Below are 18,136 nucleotides of genomic sequence, written 5' to 3' on the forward strand. Positions count from 1 at the left end.
CTGGTTTCTGTGCAAGTGTATGAATGGAACACACACGGTACTCTCCTATGACATGGCATTAAATGATATTCATAGAAACCTACCACACCTCATTTCAGGGATCTAGACTATCCCTCTACAATCACCCCTTACATTTCCTCTAAATAATTTTTTCTCTTTGCTGTACCTCAGAAAATAGCATTACATCAAAAATGTTCCAAACTGTATTGTTGTGAGTGCCACTGCAATACACTACAGTATTTAAAATTACTAATCCATAATATTTTTATGAGAAGATGGCATCAGATATGAAGCACTTCTGATGATAAATTGAGTCGTATCCATTTTGGATAAAAATGTGTACCAAATCATCCCTTTGATGACTCTGATCTGTGACTCTGGTAGTCTCTCAATGGTAGGTAGACGAAGCTTTCCTGTGGATGTGGCTATTGCCTTAAAATATCACATCAGCAAGTCATAACTCCCATGTCAGTTAGCAAGCACAACTTGATAGATAAAATAAACTGAATTCAAGCAACCTGCAGTTGACCCTAGAAATGTTCCTGTATGTGGAAGCCCACTGAAAGGAAGGTTTCTGTCTTTATTAGTTGTGGCACCGCATGGGAACAGGATGTATTTCTCCAGTCTGTCACGCATCAGTGGGTTTTTCTTCTTTCCCTTACCTAAGGTAAACACCGTTCCCTGCAAATTAAACATACCAAAGTCAGATTTTCATTTCTTTTGGAAAAACCCACTGGAAAACAGAGGGGCAAGGGGAGAAGGAGTTTCATAAAACTCTCCAGGAGGAGGCAGGTGGAGCGTCCGCCTGCACGTTGGTATATTTGAGCTCATGGAGCAGGTAGGCTGTGCTGCTGCATCCTGTGGAGTCCAACAGCAAACTGAAGGAATCTTGCAGAGGCAGGAGTTTGAGTGCAAAGAGCCTTCCCTTGGTGACAGGACTTTCCCAGCTGTTCTGCTGACACCCACATGCCCATAGAGTTAGAGGAGAGGATCTGTACTTCTGGAGAAAAACGCTCCTACAGCAATTGCTGTGAAATAGGAAGTATTGTTGCATTGCTCAACAAATCTCACGTGGGAATATGGAACTGGCAATTTTATTTAAGGAGTCGAGCCCTGAATGTGTGCTCTATGTAGGGGAGAACAGGGATTTGCAAAGCAGGGCTGGGAACATTGCTGCAAAGCTTGTGCGAGGAAGATGCATATGCTCTGTCATGGCACCATACATCCTCACCACTTCGCTAGGCCTGAGGGAAGTTAGGCCAGACCTCTCGTAACCGGCCCTCATCTGCTCATCGATGGAGCTGAGAAGCCTGAGAGATGAATCAGGTTTTTTTTTTTTTTTGGTAGGCCAGATAGTTACTAACACTGAGGAACTCGCAGGGAAGAGAATGATATTAATGAGCAGCTGTTGTAGAATGGGGGTTTTTGTTGGGTATTTTTATTGTCGGTGGTAGCAGAATTGGCCTCCTTAGGCTCCAGGTTTTGGTGGCAGTTCCATAAATGCAGACACATCGCTGACTGGGGCTGGGAGGAGCTCCTGTAGCATCAGCCACGAGTCTACAGACATCTAGTATCCTGGGATGAAAACAAGATTCTGTTCTAGGGAAAAAAGCAAATGGCAACTGGTCCCATTTTTTAGCTTAACAAATCCAAATGCATAAAATTTGGCATGTTTAAGGAGCATTTCTCTCCAATGCTCTTATTTTTCTTTTAAGGCTTTCACAAAATGTTTTCTTTCATATTTCAGCTTTTCCCTTCCTTCCTTCCTTCCTTCCTTCCTTCCTTCCTTCCTTCCTTCCTTCCTTCCTTCCTTTCTTTTTCTTTCTTTCTTTTCTTTTTCTTTCTTTCTTTCTTTCTTTCTTTCTTTCTTTCTTTCTTTCTTTCTTTCTTTCTTTCTTAATCTAAAATCAAGTACCCTAAAAGCAGAACTTTGAGTTACTTTGGGCAATTTAATCTAGGTTATTTGCCTTGTTCATTCATTAGCCTATGTACCTTTTTCCTGAAAATATGCTAATGGTGGGGACAAATACAGTGGAGATTCAACTGAACTTTAAATCTTTATCCATGTGCCTTGTGATTTAGGACAACAGAAATTTAAATATTAAATATAAATATTTGAGATTATTTCATGTAAATGCCTTGCTTCTAGGATTTTTCACTTGTGTGTGTGGTGCCTTTTTGTGGAATGTCAAAAAAGTCACAAATACGCTTTCATCTTTCAGCTGAAAATGTGAATTTACATCTTAACTGGCTCATTGATTCATTTTAGCAAACTTTGATTTGAGGGGTATCTTGTAATTTTTAAATATACACAACTAAATACTTTTTAAAGCCAGTCCTTCCATCTGTGCCCTAAAGAGAAGCCAGTTTAGATATAAAGATAGAACACCCTAATCCTGCAGAACGTGCGTATTTAAAAAAAAAACGCACCTTTTTCCCTAGCAGTATTGCACTGTGCAGTGTGTAACAGGTAATACTGTTTTACTAAAATGTGCCTGTTTAAGCCATTTGATTATAATAAATTACTAGTTTCTAAGACAATCGCAACAAGCTAATCAGGTATTACCCTGTGTGGGTTTATTTAAATATCCACGGTCATTCTGCAGGGATGGTTCTAATGCCACATCTTGTCCAAATACGATGTTGTCTCTGTCCAGGTTGGCAACATGTAGATGAATACAAATCCTTTCCATAAAACAATACAAAGCATGTTACATATCTTGAGGGCTACATCAGTTTTCATTATATTTTACAGATATTAGCACTTTTTTAAAAGTACTTTAAATATTAGATGGTCAAAATAATCTTTCTGCTTAGCATCTCTCACCTGCAAATATAGCAGGGATGTTATATTTACTTTAATACATGTATAAACTATGCAGAAATTTTTTAATAAAATGTAATATATTTTATAAGCTAATAAGACTGAATGGGTAATTAAAGGTTTCTAGCGTGCATTACTATAACTTGCAAATATGGAGACATTTTGGTAATCTTTTCTTACTAAAGATGTGAATGTTTAATGTACTTTCACTGTTTCTACTTTGGTAGTCCAACGGGAATTCAGTAATGACATTTTGTCATGTCAAGCTGTGAACATAAATTTGTACTGTACAGTCCTCGTACTATATTTAGTATACAATGCATATGTATTATACTTGTTAATAAAACCCTCAGGCTATTGTTTGTGGTGATGTCATCATATGCTGTATGATGAAGAGCAATGACACAGGTACAAGGGTGAGGGGTATGCCCAGGGGTCCCTGCTGGCTCCCGGCATGACACGGGAGCCCCGGGGTTTTTGGGTGGTCCTTCTGCAGCGCCTGTGCACCGCTCCCATGTGTACCTGCCCGCACACGACTCAGGGCAGGAGCAGGCAGGGCAGGAGCAGGCAGGGCATTGCAGGCGCTGCCTGTAGGCATCTGCACTGCTTCCAGCTCCTGTGCCGTGGGGGAGCTGTGCCCAGCAGTGCCCTTAGTGGCAAACTCATAAAAATAGCTTACTCCTTGCTAATTAGGGCATTCTAATTAGTCCATTGGTGAGTCTGGAGCACCAAATGTGAGTTTGTGGTTTTTATTACTCGCAAAATGTCTGTCTGGTCCTGCTCCTTTAGCTGTGCTCTCTCCCAGACTGGGGTGCTAGAGCAGACAGTGCAGACGCAGACTGCCAACACATCGATGCACACGAAGCCTGCTCATCCCCGGGCACACCTGCAGGCTTTGCTGAGAGATGACGATGTGTAGAACTGACGAAGAGTGTATTTTATTTCTTCACACCTTCTCAGATGCCTAAAAGGGGCGAGCCCAGTTGAATTTACGATGCATCTCTTAATGCTTTCCATTCCTGCTGAGGTAAACGCATGGGGATGTTGGGAGTTCTGCTGCCTGGGACCCAGCAGATCAGCCTGGTGAGCACCTGCACTATGCCGTGGTGACGTACAGAAGGGAAAGCAGGTACAGCAGAAATGAGGCATAAAAATAAGACCCTGTAACCAGCAAACAGAACGTAAGAAAAAGACTGGCTTGTATTTCTCGGCATCCCGCTTGAAAAATAAGGATTGCTCATTGTAAAGCAAGAGTCAGTGCTCACATCATGCTGTTGGTTTCTAAGGTTTGTTTGTTAGCAAACTGCTTGGTACCTGCGCTCCACAGCCCACTCGTTGGGAGAGGCACAGCCAGGGACCCAGCGCGGGAGCTGCCACGACGAAGGGCTTGTCCCGACCTGGAAGAGGCTCCTGCAGTTGCTGGGCCGATACCATTATCTATTTCACTTTTCCTGAGGCAAAATGCGTTGTACGCATTCTAACATGAGCGATCATTTTCAGGAAATAGCGATAATTTAATCGGCCACTGGGTGTCACCCTTAGGCTGAGAAAAAGGCAAAATTTAAATTCAAGAGATTGTAATTTAAGAAAATACTTTTCCGTAGGTAAGAAATGAAGCTGTTCCTTCTGTCTTCCTTCCCCTCACTGAGTGAGATCCTGTCATGCACAGAAATCTGCTCAAGGATTCAAAACTGATCTTTGTGTCTTCACTGCCATTCTTAGCCATAAAACCACTTTTCACCTATCCTGTACAATTAAAACTCTGGCCTGGCCGAATACTGACAAAGTCGATACACAATGTTGCTTCCATGTGTGCTTCCAGGCCTGTGAGCTCAGTGAGAGCAGCACCTGACATAATTTTTATAAATATGGACATTAGTATGACAGTATTTCAAGAGTTCAAGCAGATATTCATGTCCTGTAAGTCTTGCAAACTTCTTCCCAAGAAGCAGCTCTATGAACACATTTTTAAAAAGAAATCTTCAACAGCCTATTGCCTTATAAAAACCAGTGAAAAAAATATTTGCTACATTTGACCAAAACAAAAAATAATCAACACTTTATGTACTCACTGAACAGAAACAGAGTTTCAGGGAAGAAGAAAATGGAAATTCTGACAGAGAAGTGATGAGAAACACTGTTTAAAAAAAAAATCTGCTTTATCAAAGGAACTCAGAATTGCATTTCAAGCAGCTGCGGTGTACAGTACAGTATGTAAATAACTGAAATACTTCTCATGTGCATGAAAGATTTGTGAGGTAGGAAGGACAGAGTATAAAGGGGTATTACAGGGTTAGTATCCTGAAACAATATACATAGCAGACATAGAGAAACTATTCCTTTCACGCCTACCTACAACTTAGGTTAAGGACAGTCTTAAAGGTGAGGGACTCTTCCACGGCCCGGACCCTGTACATTATTTAGGACATTGTCCTGGTTCTGGCTAGGATAGAGTTAATTTCACTCGGAGCCAGGACAGGTGAGCCAAGCTGGCCGGGGGCTATTCCATACCATGTGACGTCATGCTCACCATAAAAGGGGGCCGGTCGGGCAGGGGCGGGTGCGGTGTGGCTCCGGGACAGGCTGAGCGTCCGGTCGGTCGGTCGTCGGATCGGTAAATTGTTCTTTGTTATCACCCATTGTGAATATCTGTTATCAGCACTGTTGTTGATTGTTTCCCTCTCCCTTGCTGTCCCAGTAAACTGCCCTTATCCCAGCCCTCGAGGCTTTGCCGTTGTTTTTCCGTTCTCCTCCCCAGCCCGCCGGGGGAGGGGTGGGTGAGCGGCGCGTGGCACCCAGCTGCCGGCTGGGGCTGAACCACGTCAGACATGAACCCCAGTTCGCTGATGCATTACATTTACAGAGACCGGAAAGCCTGATCTGAGAAATTTTACTTCCTCTTTTCTCATCTAGTACACAGGACAGAATATGTGCCCATTGAAACATTACCACTACGTGCGAATGCTAATCATAGTCCTTAGACTGGAACGCGTGGCCAGGGGGGACACACAAGTCTTTCAGGGAGGAGGGGCACAGGTTTTCTGGTAGCATTCTCTGTTGCAAAGCGCAGAGGAGCCTTGGAGAGGTAAAGGCTACAAAACTCCTGACCAGCTTCATGTGCACTGGCCTCTGCGACGTACCTGAGAGCTGTATAGCACGCAAGCCTTCAATTATCAACAGATGTAACTCTGGCTGCAGCTGGAATAGAGAAGCCACGAAAGCTTGGCCAGGCAGTCTGCCTAAGAGCAGACAGTGATGATACGGAGGAAGTAAGGAAAAACCTGTTAAGTTGGGAAAACCTGCTAAGAAGGAAACGTTGCAGCTCCAGCGGCGCATTCAGGCCGCAGCCCCAGGTTTAACATCACTACTTCTGTGGAAGGCACCTTGCAACCTGCTGTGGCTGGCTGGCTGGCACACGAGGTTTGGGGTGCCCAATGCCCCTGGCCACCGTGTTGGTTTGCCATGAAGCACAAGTGATTCTCAGGGTAGGGTACAGCTTCTGCAGAGCATTAAGCTCCTCTGTGCCTTTGAACATCTCCCCTCATCATAACTAATCTGCTTTTCAAGCATGCCGCATCCACCACCTCCCACTGAAATACCGAGGCTTCAGCAGCCCTTTGTAAGGTACACAGAGAAAGCTTGGTCCTGGCTTTGGGAAGGGGAAGATCTCAGTTATGTGCTACCACAGAAGTCAGTAGCCAACTTCCCTTCGCCTGAAATTAAGATGAAGAAAATAGAGATTTTTAGCCCTTCTTTCCAAAGCTCTGCATTGAGAGCCAAGCACCCAGCATCCTACTGCAATACCCAGTTAACCAGAGCTGGTGGGTGCACAGTGACATCTCAGCACCTCTGGGCACCAAGAAGCTTTCCCACCATTTCCTATCCACTGCTTCATCTAGCTACCACCACACATGCCCGGCAGGTGCTCGGTCAGCCGCCTCGGCAAGTGTTAAGGGTCACATCCTCTTACAGGCTTGCTCACCTCACGTGTTGCTCACGGTTGTGATCAGAGGGCTTTGCATTTCCATTAAGCCATAAGTATAGCTACAGAACGACTCATCACCAGTGAAATGACATCAGGAAATTTAATAACAGATACAAAATGAGAGGTTTATTAGATTGTCAAATTAAATCCAAGCACAGCAAATTATTAGATGTCTCCTATCAACAAATACCATTAATCAGTTTGATTTTAGCAGAGAAGTTATTTCCCAATGAAAATTACTCCTTTTTCACCTGCAGGATGACCCTCAGCACCTGCTGATTAAAAGGGCAAGGTAACAGAGTTCAGTGAAAGTCTAGAGACAAAGGGGGATTCACCTCCAAATAGCAAGCTTCTACCTTTTAGAAAACAGGAAAAACAAGCAACTCAGTATAACTTGATATCATAGTAGAAAGCAGCAATATTATAATATTATAAAAAATAATAAATTCAGATATTAACTATTATTTTGAAGATAACAAATAGTGAATTCTATGAAATCAAGATTTGGTAGGTAGTCTAGGCAAGTGGGAATGTTTAGTACAGCAAAGGAAGAAGAATATTAAACAGGGAACAATGGCTCCAACTTTCAGCTCTTACCCAGGAAAGTCTCTGCCTGTGATGAAGGAAAAGACTTCCAGGAAGGGTGAACAGGCTGAAGGTGCAGGGATACTCTACCCTGCACATCTAGTATACCAATGAACAGGAAAGAATTTAAACAAGAGTTTTCTTCTTCATTGTATTATTTAATTAAACCCAAGGAAGCAGATCCCTACCACCCTAACCCCACAACAACCATGTGAGAACCAAGATTAAAAGCATGCCTTGACAGTCCTGATGACATTGAACCCACCACTATTTTTGTTACTTTCAAATATGGCCTTCAATGGAAAAAGTCCAAAATAAATGTAACACAAGTCTACGAAAATAAGTGCAATCACTATGAAAAATTCTCTCTCCTTCTCTTTGTTGGTGACAGGCAACTGCAGACGACTTCTGCCTACTTTCACAACTAGAATAAGCAATAGCAATTTCTGGATGTATCACAATTACATTTTGCTACAAACTAGGAATACTGTAAAAAAATACAAAAAATTGATTAACACAATTTAAAGCAAGACAGTCAAGTCAGTTATTCACATACTGACTTATACTACTAGTAGAAGTAACATCACTCTGCTCTTCATTTTCTTCAAAGGATATTGGCAGGTTAATGCTAATAGCTGCCCTCAGGTTAGCCCAGAAAAGGGCACGCTTGCTCCTCTCCTTCGGCCACTCCAGGTAGGTTCGCTTTGCCATGAGAGCCTTCAGCTTGTGATACCTGGCAGGGATAATATACGGAGGAATCGGCTCCAGTAAAATGAGGATTAAGCTGTTGGAATTCTCACTGAACAATTTGTGATGGGCAAAGTACAGCTCATAGTGACACCACTCGCTCTGCACAAAGTTGGGAGACAACACAAAGATCGACTTGTAGCTCTTCTCAATGCACGTAATGATGTTCTCCACGATGCTCTTGCCGGGGATAAAGTTTCTCTCGTGCTGGCACAGCTGTACACAACCCTCACCCTTCTCCAGGTTCGGGATCAGCTCATTCTTCACCCACAACGAATCGCGCTCGCTGTAGGAAATGAACGCGTGAAACTGCAGAACGGTCTCCTGCTCTTCAGGGTTGTTGTGCCAAGCTCTACGCTTCGTCTGCGTCCACTGCCACGTCATGCGCATGTACCACGGCACATCCAGGTAGATGCACAGAAAGGCCACGACAGCCACCAGCACCAGCGTCAGCAGCAGAGCTGTCACAAGCAAGAGCACCGTGTTGCAAGCCAGTTCACTCAGGTGGAAGTCCTTCAGCTGCGTTCCTCGCAAGTTTTCCGGGTACTCGCACACGTATGCCGCTGGCCAGTCAAACAGCTTCCCCCCAGACTGCCTCTCCAGACGGATAAAGTCTTGCAGTTCACAGGAACACTTGAACGGGTTGTGCCCGGCTTGTAGCTCCCTGACCCTTGGGCAGCTCTGGAAGAAGTCGGCAGATGGGGTGAGGATTGAGTTCATCCCTATGTTCAGGAACTCCAGGGACATAAAGCCACTGCACCCCGGCAGGTCAGCCAGCCTGTTTGATGCCAGGTTCAGCTCTGTCAAGTACTTCAGCTCAGCCATCCCCATGGGGACACTGGTGATCTGATTGTTTTCTAGGTCGAGTTTTTTGATGTTGACTGGCAAGCACTCAAACACAGCGTCCGTCAACTGATTTGAGGACAGGTCCAACTCTGTCAGAGACTCAGCCCACTGGCACTGTACATCAGCTCTATCATGACGCAGCAAGTTGCTGCTAATGTCGAGATATTTCAGTGATTTCATACGGCTGGTCATGAAGCTTACCTTGGGAAGGCTCTCAAATTTATTCCTCTGCAAAATAAGTAATTGCAGATCTGTCAGAGTGCCACAATTCTGAAACAATTCATCCGTCAGGGCATTGTGAGAAAAATTTAAATACTGAAATGAGCTTGTTCTGTTGGGGCAAAGCATGTGTGGCATATATGCATCATATATTGTCAAACTGGCAATATTCATCTCTGCAAACTGTCTGTATAGAATCTCCTGGTTGAAATAATAAACCTTATTACGAACGTGCTCCATAGTTAGCACTTTCATGGACCCACCCAAAGAGATTAATTGTTCCACAGAGCTTAATAAAGGTAGAAATTCATATTCAGTCAACTCGCCCAGTGGTCCCCGAAAAGTCAAGTTTCTCACAGTCAAATGTTCCACAGGTGAATACCAAATAAGCAGGAAAATTTGCAAAATGATAGCCCATTGTAAGTCCACGGTGTCAAGCATCAGTGTTGTTGTCTTGATTTTCTTCAGAAGCGTTAAAGAAGGAGAGGGAAAATCTTTGTAGCTCAACGTATATAATAAATTAACTATTTTTAAGTTTTCTGCAGTGCTCATTCCATCATACAAGAGGGAAAAACTGAAGTTTTGGGCTGCAAAAATAATGTGGAGGCTCCTTGTATTCAAGGCTGTCAGACTTTGAGGCTCATACAGAGAAAAGTCTTCTAGGGTTAGGAAGACAGTATGCAGCTCCAAATGCATGATATACCTGAAGTCCGACCTTCGTATCATCGTGGCACTTAATCCTAGGTACTCCAAATCAAACATGTTCCTGAATTCCTGACAGATGGGCAGGGCAGTAAACTTATTGAAAGAAAGATCTAAATGTCTAAGATATGCAAGAGTTTGACAGTAAACTTTCAAAATGTTATTATGTGATAAATCTAAGTATTCTAAATCTTCATTAAAAATGAAGACACTAAAGTCAAGCTCCGTAATTAGATTATGAGAAAGATTTAATACTTGAAGGTCAGAAAGAGAAATAAATTCTGAGATACTAAGTCCAGAGATCCTATTATGTGATAAATCTAGTACATGAGTATGGACTGGAACATTTTTTGGAACATTAGTTAGCAAACTGCTTGAATAATTTGCAATAAATTCATTTTCCACAGTTGGCTGGATATTATTCCATAGTGTGAATGTAAAGACACAAGCAAAGACATAGATATTTATAAGGGGTCTCATTATGCTTTCCAGGTTTATCTTGGTTTTTTACAGACACACAGAAGCATATCTTTGTTTTTTGTTCAATATGTCTCAGTGATGAGTCCAGCCCTGTGAAAAGAAAACACATGGAATTTGCTGAAATTGTCAAACTGTTGAATTTGCTTTTTATTGCTAAAATAAAATCCAATACAAAATTTATGTAATAAAATTTTTATTTTTACATACTCTTGTTCTAAGTTCTTATCAATCCTCCTCACTCCCATTCTTTAATTCCAATTATTGATTTTCTCAGTTAAGTAGAACTTAATTCCTTTATAATGGGAGGAATACAATCAATGGTATATTAAAAAAACCAGAGATGTTAAGAAGTACAAATTTCTCAACAATCTTGAAAAATACAAAAATGGTACAAACAGACAGCAATGCATTTAGAAGTAAAGGAGAACACAACTAGCCTCCCATCTGCTCTTTCCGTACACCCCATGCCCGCACACATTTGGGGACAGAACTCCAAAAGCTCCATGGACCCTCACAGGAACTGGTGCAAAAGCAACCTCTTCAACTCAGAAGAGCCAAAGGATATTCCTCTTCACACCCCAAAGACCCAGGACATGGCCACGCACCCCGTGAGGGTCAGCCGATCAGAGAAGCTGAACAGCTTCATCTTTGCTATAGCAGAGAGACATAGGGGTCCATTTTTCCAGTAAGCCAGGAATCTTGAGGAGGAATTATACTGTCTCGTGAATATTGTAATGCCAGTCTGGCCAAAAGCACACTAACAGGAAAACGACAGCATAACTGGACACTACGTATGAAGCAGTGGTACCCAAAATCTGAAAGAAAACACTTGACACTTCAAAAGACTCCAGGATTTCCTAGGTGTCCTAGGCAATCTCCTACATTTTCCAAATTACCGCACAGTTGCAACTTGACAAAGAACTTTTCTAGAAACAGTGAGGGACAATGAGTCTAGTTCTAAGGATCAAAAAACCCAGTGAGGGAAAGATATTGTGGATATGGAAAATGGCCCAGCAGAATTAATATCTGGTCATGTCTATCAACAGCCTACATAGATTTGGAGAGGCATCAGTCCTATCATGAAAAACCATGACCTGGGCATTACTCTCTTGTTTTCAAGCATTTAACACAACACACAAACAACCCGAAGTATGAGCAACTCATAAACTGCTTCAGGAGACAAACATCCCCAATTTTTTTTCCTGTGCAGATTTTGTCTGTAAAAAGCCCAAGTTTTAAAATTCTACCCATGTAATCTTTTTGTTAAATAAAAACCCAAAAGTCTATTTTTTTCAGTTCTAGGTTATAATGTGTGTTAGTCCCTAACGATTTGACTGACTAATATCAAAACTCATCCCTTCCCCTCCAAGTCTCCTACCAAGCTTAATCAAGCTTTATTTTAAGTAAAGCAAAAATATGTGTAATTAACACCACCAAAAGCAATAAAAGAAAAATCAGTAAAGTATAAATTTCTACCTCAATAAAATCCAATTGAGAGGTCAAATTCTACCTTCAGAAAGTTGTGCTGGGGTACCTGAGCACGGAGTAGAAATTAAGCTGGGATGGTTGGTCAAAGCACGGTATCACTCACAAGAAGAACCAAGCCAAGGAAATCTAACCCAGCTTCCTTCAAAGAGCAGCTGACCCTGTTCTTCAGAGTCCAGGCTGGTAAAGAACCTCTTGAATCAAATAAACTTTGATCTGGAACTATCTGGAGGAACATCGCCCTGGGCAAAAGGGATGTCAGGAGCAAAGCAAGAAATGTTGTGAAGGGAGAAAAAACCAGGAAACTGGCCATTGCCAGACAAGTTTTAATTTACTCTGCATGCTATGCTATACGCGGGGACAAGGGATGATCCACACTGTATAGCACTGAAGAGTGCCACATTCAAAGAATAAAGCAGCTATGTCTAGCAAAGCAATATTAAGGATCAACAGTTACCCCTCCAACACTATTTTATGATGGTATTAAATTAGAGTTGGCTGAGAATGAAAATTGCCATACCAAACTTTTTTCCCCTTTCTTCTTTGTTGAAGTTCAACATACAGATAAGCATTTACAATAAAATTTCAAAATGCAAGAATATCTTCCAACAGTGAAGAAACACCAGCACCTGAGATTTGACGGAGTCCAAAATACATATAACAAAAAGAAAAAAATGTAAATAATGGCGCAAATGTAACCCACCTTTTGTACGTAGCATTCATCTCTAAGCAAAGCGGCAGCAAAAGTCCTCTGCTTACTTGATTAACATCCTCAAACATATGTAATTTGCAAGCTGGGGAATCTCACATGAGATGCTAATTTCTTAATAATTACTACCTTAGGAAGTAGAAAGAATAGGGTTTTCTTATATAGGCTATATAATTTTCCCTACAATGCGGGTATTAAGAGCACAATGAAAGGAAACTTTTAACAGTACACACTCAAAATACATTTACTTCTGTAATATTTACATAACTGTACAGTTTAGGAGGAAATAAACCAATCTGTGGTACAGAATATTCACCAAGGCAGGATTGTTTAAATAATTCTGCATTTCTAATTTCATGTCTACTTCTGATGGTTACACAGATGTTCTAGGAATTTGTCAAGTGCATCTCCTCTTTTGCACGCACAGAAAAGAGGAAGCAGAACCCTCACCACCAACTTCTCTTCATATCAAAATCTCTTGCAGAGCTCTAACCCACTGAGTTATTTTCCTCATCAAGCAGAAGAATTAATGTAGCACATTAACAGATGGCAGAAGCTTAGATCTCGAAAGTTAGTAACAGGGGGAAACTGGCATGGTTCAAAACCTTTACAGGTCAATCATCTTTACGCTAGTGATGCCTTGGATGGTTATCAGGGATACCCCACATTGTAGCTTCCTTCAAGAAATTATAAAATGTAAACTACAGAGAATATTGTCTATGATACGAAAGCTGTAAAGAAGCCCTGAAGAATACAGCAATATAGTGCAATCTGGAGATGGAGGAATCCAATAAAGCAGCCATTCAATTAGCGTTTTGAACAGGGGCATGAGTCTAGCAAGCAAATCAACAGAGCAGAGTGTGAGTGCACTGCAAAGGCAGATGTAAATAACCAAAACCAACACCTCACTCCCATAAGCCTCCAAACTAATACAACATGCTTCGGTGAGATTAATTAGCAAGGAAGAAAGAAGCAGAGATGAACAAATGAATGAAGATTTATTTAATCTTAATGAATTTTAAGATTAATGAAGTGTGTAATGAATTCTTCAGGTATGAGCAAATTAGGGGGAGAGGGGGCACCTGGGCCTGTTCTGGACTCAGTCTACAGCTTCCTCCACTCCATAAAACTGCGCTTTGGAGGAGAGCTGAAGGCAAGAAGGGATTCAGCTAAAGAAGCTGAGAAGTATGAAAATTTAATATAGATAGTAGTACCAGTTATATTTCAAGCTTGCATTAGATGCTTTTGAAACTTTTCTTTTGCAATTACCTTTTCAATTTTGTAAAGAAGAATTTAATGCTTTGCTGAAAGAAAATTTCTGGGTTTCATGTTGAGATAGATGAGTAAGGTAGTCTGAACTGAAACTGAACTGAAACCATTCTGCTTTCCTCACTGCAGCGAATCTGAGTAATACATTACAGAAAACCATGAGAAATCTGTGACCCAAGACAAGATCAGGGACCATGAATATTTGTCAGTAAGCAGCAAGTGTCTGCTTGTCAGCTGATACTGTCCTGTCTTCAGGTCAAAGGAGAAGTTCCCATTGCTGGGCATTAATCCATGAAAATGAACAGACTAAGGCACTTGTTGACAGAACAGTAATATCACAATTATGCAAACCAGTGGCAGTTTTACTTCCCATGTAACCCATGAAAAAACTTTGCTGCATGGACAAAATCAAATACACCATCAGCTTTTATCAGAACTGACGCCAGTGCACACATAGCTGGGAAAAGCAAAAGTATCTACACCCTTAGTTGTGGTAAGTTTAATTTGCTTACCACCCTTCTTTATGAGACTTTAAAATACATTCACATAGACTCTTTGCCATAAAGAAAAATTTGCAACTAGTTAAAGTAAAACTGATACTCCTGAATACCTATTAAATCGTTAGGAACATTGCATATTTTTACTAACCAATTCAGCAAAGCTTGCTTTGGGTTTGGTTTCAGTCTACTGATTAAGTCATTTTGCATGATAGGCAAAAACTAAAAGCAGTGTATATCTGTTCATATATCCTGAAATGTACCAGCTAAATACCATCCTTTCCACAGTCAGCATACATACACTCATGCAGATGCCTTGTTCCATTCCTGAAGTTTATACTGCTGGGGTTTTTTGCAGCTGATTCTATCAATGTGCACCTATCTTCACAAACAGCCTTTCCTCAAGGTACATTTCACACTTCTGCCTGTATGTTGTGATTACTTACCCAGAGAGGAACCGCAGCTACACTTGGCTGGGTATCAGAAGCCATTCAGCACCAGCACCATGCCCAAAGCTCTGAAAAATCTCTCCAGCTGGGAATGCAGAAAGGAAGTTACATATGTGAAACACCAAGTTAAAACACAGCCAGAGCAGATGGACTCATCCAAGCACTCATGAAAAGTTAATACAATTATTAAAGGTTGCAAAGCCACTGTTTGATTATATAGAGGACCTTATCTTCAACTGCAATGTCATTGTCACAACTTAAGCCTGTGTGTTAAGTAGGCGAAACAAGGGCTAACTGCCACAAGTCAAGGTGAGCAGAGATTGTATCGCATTTATGCCCAAGCCACAAGGATCAAAGCTGTGGAAACCTAACTGGTAACACAGAGCCACCTTGCAGAATACGGAAATTTCTCATTTATTGGCTTATCAATACTGCTTCCTCTTGACCAAACAGTGACTACAAATGAGCATTATAGTCAATCTCAGTAAATGTTTCTGAAGGAAAAACCAGCCAAACTGAAGCCCTGAGTAAAAACATGGGTTTCACAGCGGTTTTGAACCTTCTCCTCAGCAGAATGCCTCACCTCCCAGAGAGTCCCACTCTTTTCCCTAGAGTGCCTTTCCCTGCTCTAACCTGCAGCTGAACTTCAGCAACGATGCTTTGTAACATTTCTAAAGCTAAAAAAGAGCTGAGCTCTCAGCAGGGCAACCCACATTGTATCAGGACTCCCAGTCTGTCACAGATCAGTTTCCTTTGCGCTACACACTACTTAAATATACATAAAAACATTTACACTTTCACTTCATTCAGCACATTTTCTAGGTTTTGGAGGGTGTTTAACCCCCACGTTATCAGTTTTGTATGTTGATATTATGTAGGTAGAATAGCATTCCTGCCAGTCACCAAGGTGACTAGTCAAATGCCAGGAATCTGCTCTGATATGGTATCTGACATCACACTACATTTACACACTCCCTTTTACTGATAACTGGAGCGCATTAGCAGTTACAGATTTTGGTGCAGAACCAGTTGCAGACTCACATCACCAGAGTGCACAGAAAAGGGCAGCTACTTCCCAATATGTGCGCATAAAGTGGCTGACATGGGCCGTGAGACTACACATAGCCCCACGTATGGGAAAAATTTCTTTGTGGACTAAAACTGGTTTTAAAGAAAGTGTTCAGAGTACAGCAGAGGCTAAAATAATTGTTTGAAATAGTCTGATATGTATCACTTGAGAAACTCAATTTCTCCTGTGGAATCAGAAAAACTAGGTGTAGTAATTCACTGCATGTGTAGCTGTTTTGTCAATTATCTGGCACATATCATGGACAAAAATCTAATAGTATGTGGGCTTCTGGTTCCAAAGTACAAGTTTTAATTGCTCCCCATGCTCATTACAAGCCTCCTTTTTGAATATTATTCACTCAAGGATTTTGGACATATACCAGAAACCTGTAATTATATATTTCTGCTTATGATCACATCAGCTACATTGCCAGAGGTCACATAGTTCCCAAGTTCTTTCCAAAGTGGCAAACAAACCCCTGCAAAAACCTTCCACTCCTGAAAGAAATAATTAATTTCTGGCAACAGCTATGTGCTCCCACCTGAGTAACAGCTGGTGCACTCTGATTTTTTAGAGGGTTTCTCTGTCCTCTATCCAACAGAAGCAGCCATATTAGTTCTTAAAGCTTCACACGCAACAGGGGGATTTTAAATGTATTACAGAAGTTTCAAGGGCTACTGACCTAAACCTAAGGCTTTCAAAGAAAATTTTCAAGCAAGCCACCATCCAGCTGTCCCTGGTTGTGTGAAAGGGACAGGCAAACCAAGCTAAGCCTGTTCATCTTCAGTTTTCTAAGGGTTAAATGAGTCATACACTGAAGCATTAATTGGAGGGGAAGGAGGAAGCACAGAAAACATTTGTTTCTGCAGTCCTGAATGAAATGCCTGCAATTTGGTAATAGGTGTGTTATATTAATTTTGAGGCTGAGTGGGATGAGAGAGCTAAAGGTGTTAAATTTCACCCCTACAAATCATGAACAGTCGCTCACAGTTCAAGACTTCAAGTCAAGAGACCTCAGCCTGCTTAGACTTCAGGCAAAAAAAATCAAAATTAAAATCTTTTGTTAAAAACAATGGCAGACAAGAATGAGATAAAATGCAAACATTCTATACTAAATGAGGATTTAATCTTAACATCCCTTCTTCTCTTGTCTTCATATGGAAACACATTTTTGAAAGGAAAACTTCCTGTTTGCTGGTCATCTAAGCCTCGTATTCCAGATGGCAAGCACCTCTCCTGCTGGGGGCAAAGAGGAAGTTTGCTGTGATCACCTGCAGCAGTTGTGAATGTTTGTCGGAGCCCAGCTATGTTTTCTTGAAGCCAAAACAGCACAAGTACAGGTAGAGGGGCCTGCTGTATTTCTATAAAGAAGAGCAAATATTGTAAACGTAGCTTGTCTTTCTGACTCCGTGAATAGATGGTCTTACCTGGTGTCCCAAGACCTTGCAAATTTTTCTCTGACTGATTATTGCCTCTCTGATCAGAACTCGTAGCCGTGCTGCAAAAGATACTGTTTTGGCTGAAAAGGACAGATTCTTTTAATAATAAGCATAAAGTCGGATGTATGGGTGAGAAGAAAAAAAAATAGAAAGCTAAAAAAAAAAAAGCATGATGTAGAGAAGTCAAGAGTTTCTCAAGATATAGTCAATGATGATGAAGGTAATTCTGTTATTGCAGATGCCCTCTCAGTCCCTTTGGTCAAGGCATCTCTCAGGATCAAAATGGTATCAGGATTCTGTCAGAGGATGGGAATTAGAACTCTGATTGTCAATTCACTGCTTCTCCCTCGCAGCAGTGTCAAACTATGGCACCCCAAAAGGTGAAGTAGCTCATAATTTTTTTTTTTTTTTTAAAGAAAAAAACCCCCAAACCTTTCTTTCTTATGCAGTCCTCCTTTGTGGCATGGCCATTTTCATCCACCAGTGCTGGATGTTCAGAGAGTCCTGTTACTAGGTCCTATCCTTTTAAGCTTCACTGAATCTGAGAAAACACTACCCAGGAACCATCTCAAGCTTTAGACTTCTAGGCATCTTCTCAGGATGCGTAATTTTCTTTCTTGCAAACCAATTTTAGCGAAAGAGGTTCTGTGACCAAGCTGCCTAAGCTTTGTGATTAATGCAGCTCTGCAAAATCTCCAGCAACTCAAGCATTATTCCACGTGACTATACGAACTGCTCCAGATTCTACTCTGCTGAGAAAAATTCAATACAGTATTTCAAGCTATATTTCAAAATCTACTTCCAAACTCATTTGTGATTTGCTATTTCTGT

General features: G+C 41.4%; 1 protein-coding gene across 6 annotated transcripts; it reads right to left on the reverse strand.

Moving 5' to 3' along the window:
• Nucleotides 1-6,915: 6,915 nt before the first annotated feature.
• Nucleotides 6,916-18,112, reverse strand: LOC129206156 (toll-like receptor 1). Of its 6 annotated transcripts, none has more exons than XM_054824921.1 (3): nucleotides 17,294-18,112; nucleotides 14,795-14,882; nucleotides 6,916-10,478 (listed from the first exon to the last, which is right to left on the reverse strand). In XM_054824921.1, exon 3 carries the CDS (start codon nucleotides 10,386-10,388, stop codon nucleotides 7,935-7,937), a length of 2,454 nt encoding a protein of 817 aa, XP_054680896.1. In that variant the 5' UTR covers nucleotides 10,389-10,478; nucleotides 14,795-14,882; nucleotides 17,294-18,112; the 3' UTR covers nucleotides 6,916-7,934. The 6 variants fall into 6 exon arrangements, with proteins under 6 accessions (XP_054680896.1, XP_054680895.1, XP_054680894.1 ...); XM_054824920.1 differs by having other exon boundaries at nucleotides 17,138-18,112; XM_054824919.1 differs by having other exon boundaries at nucleotides 12,577-18,112.
• Nucleotides 18,113-18,136: the final 24 nt, after the last annotated feature.

The sequence above is a fragment of the Grus americana genome, chromosome 4 (genome assembly GCF_028858705.1).
Source record: "Grus americana isolate bGruAme1 chromosome 4, bGruAme1.mat, whole genome shotgun sequence".
Classification (NCBI taxonomy): domain Eukaryota; kingdom Metazoa; phylum Chordata; class Aves; order Gruiformes; family Gruidae; genus Grus; species Grus americana.

Excerpts from the sequence above, each read along its gene's own strand:
- LOC129206156 (XM_054824921.1), bottom strand. The coding sequence starts at position 10,388 with ATGAGACCCCTTATAAATATCTATGTCTTTGCTTGTGTCTTTACATTC.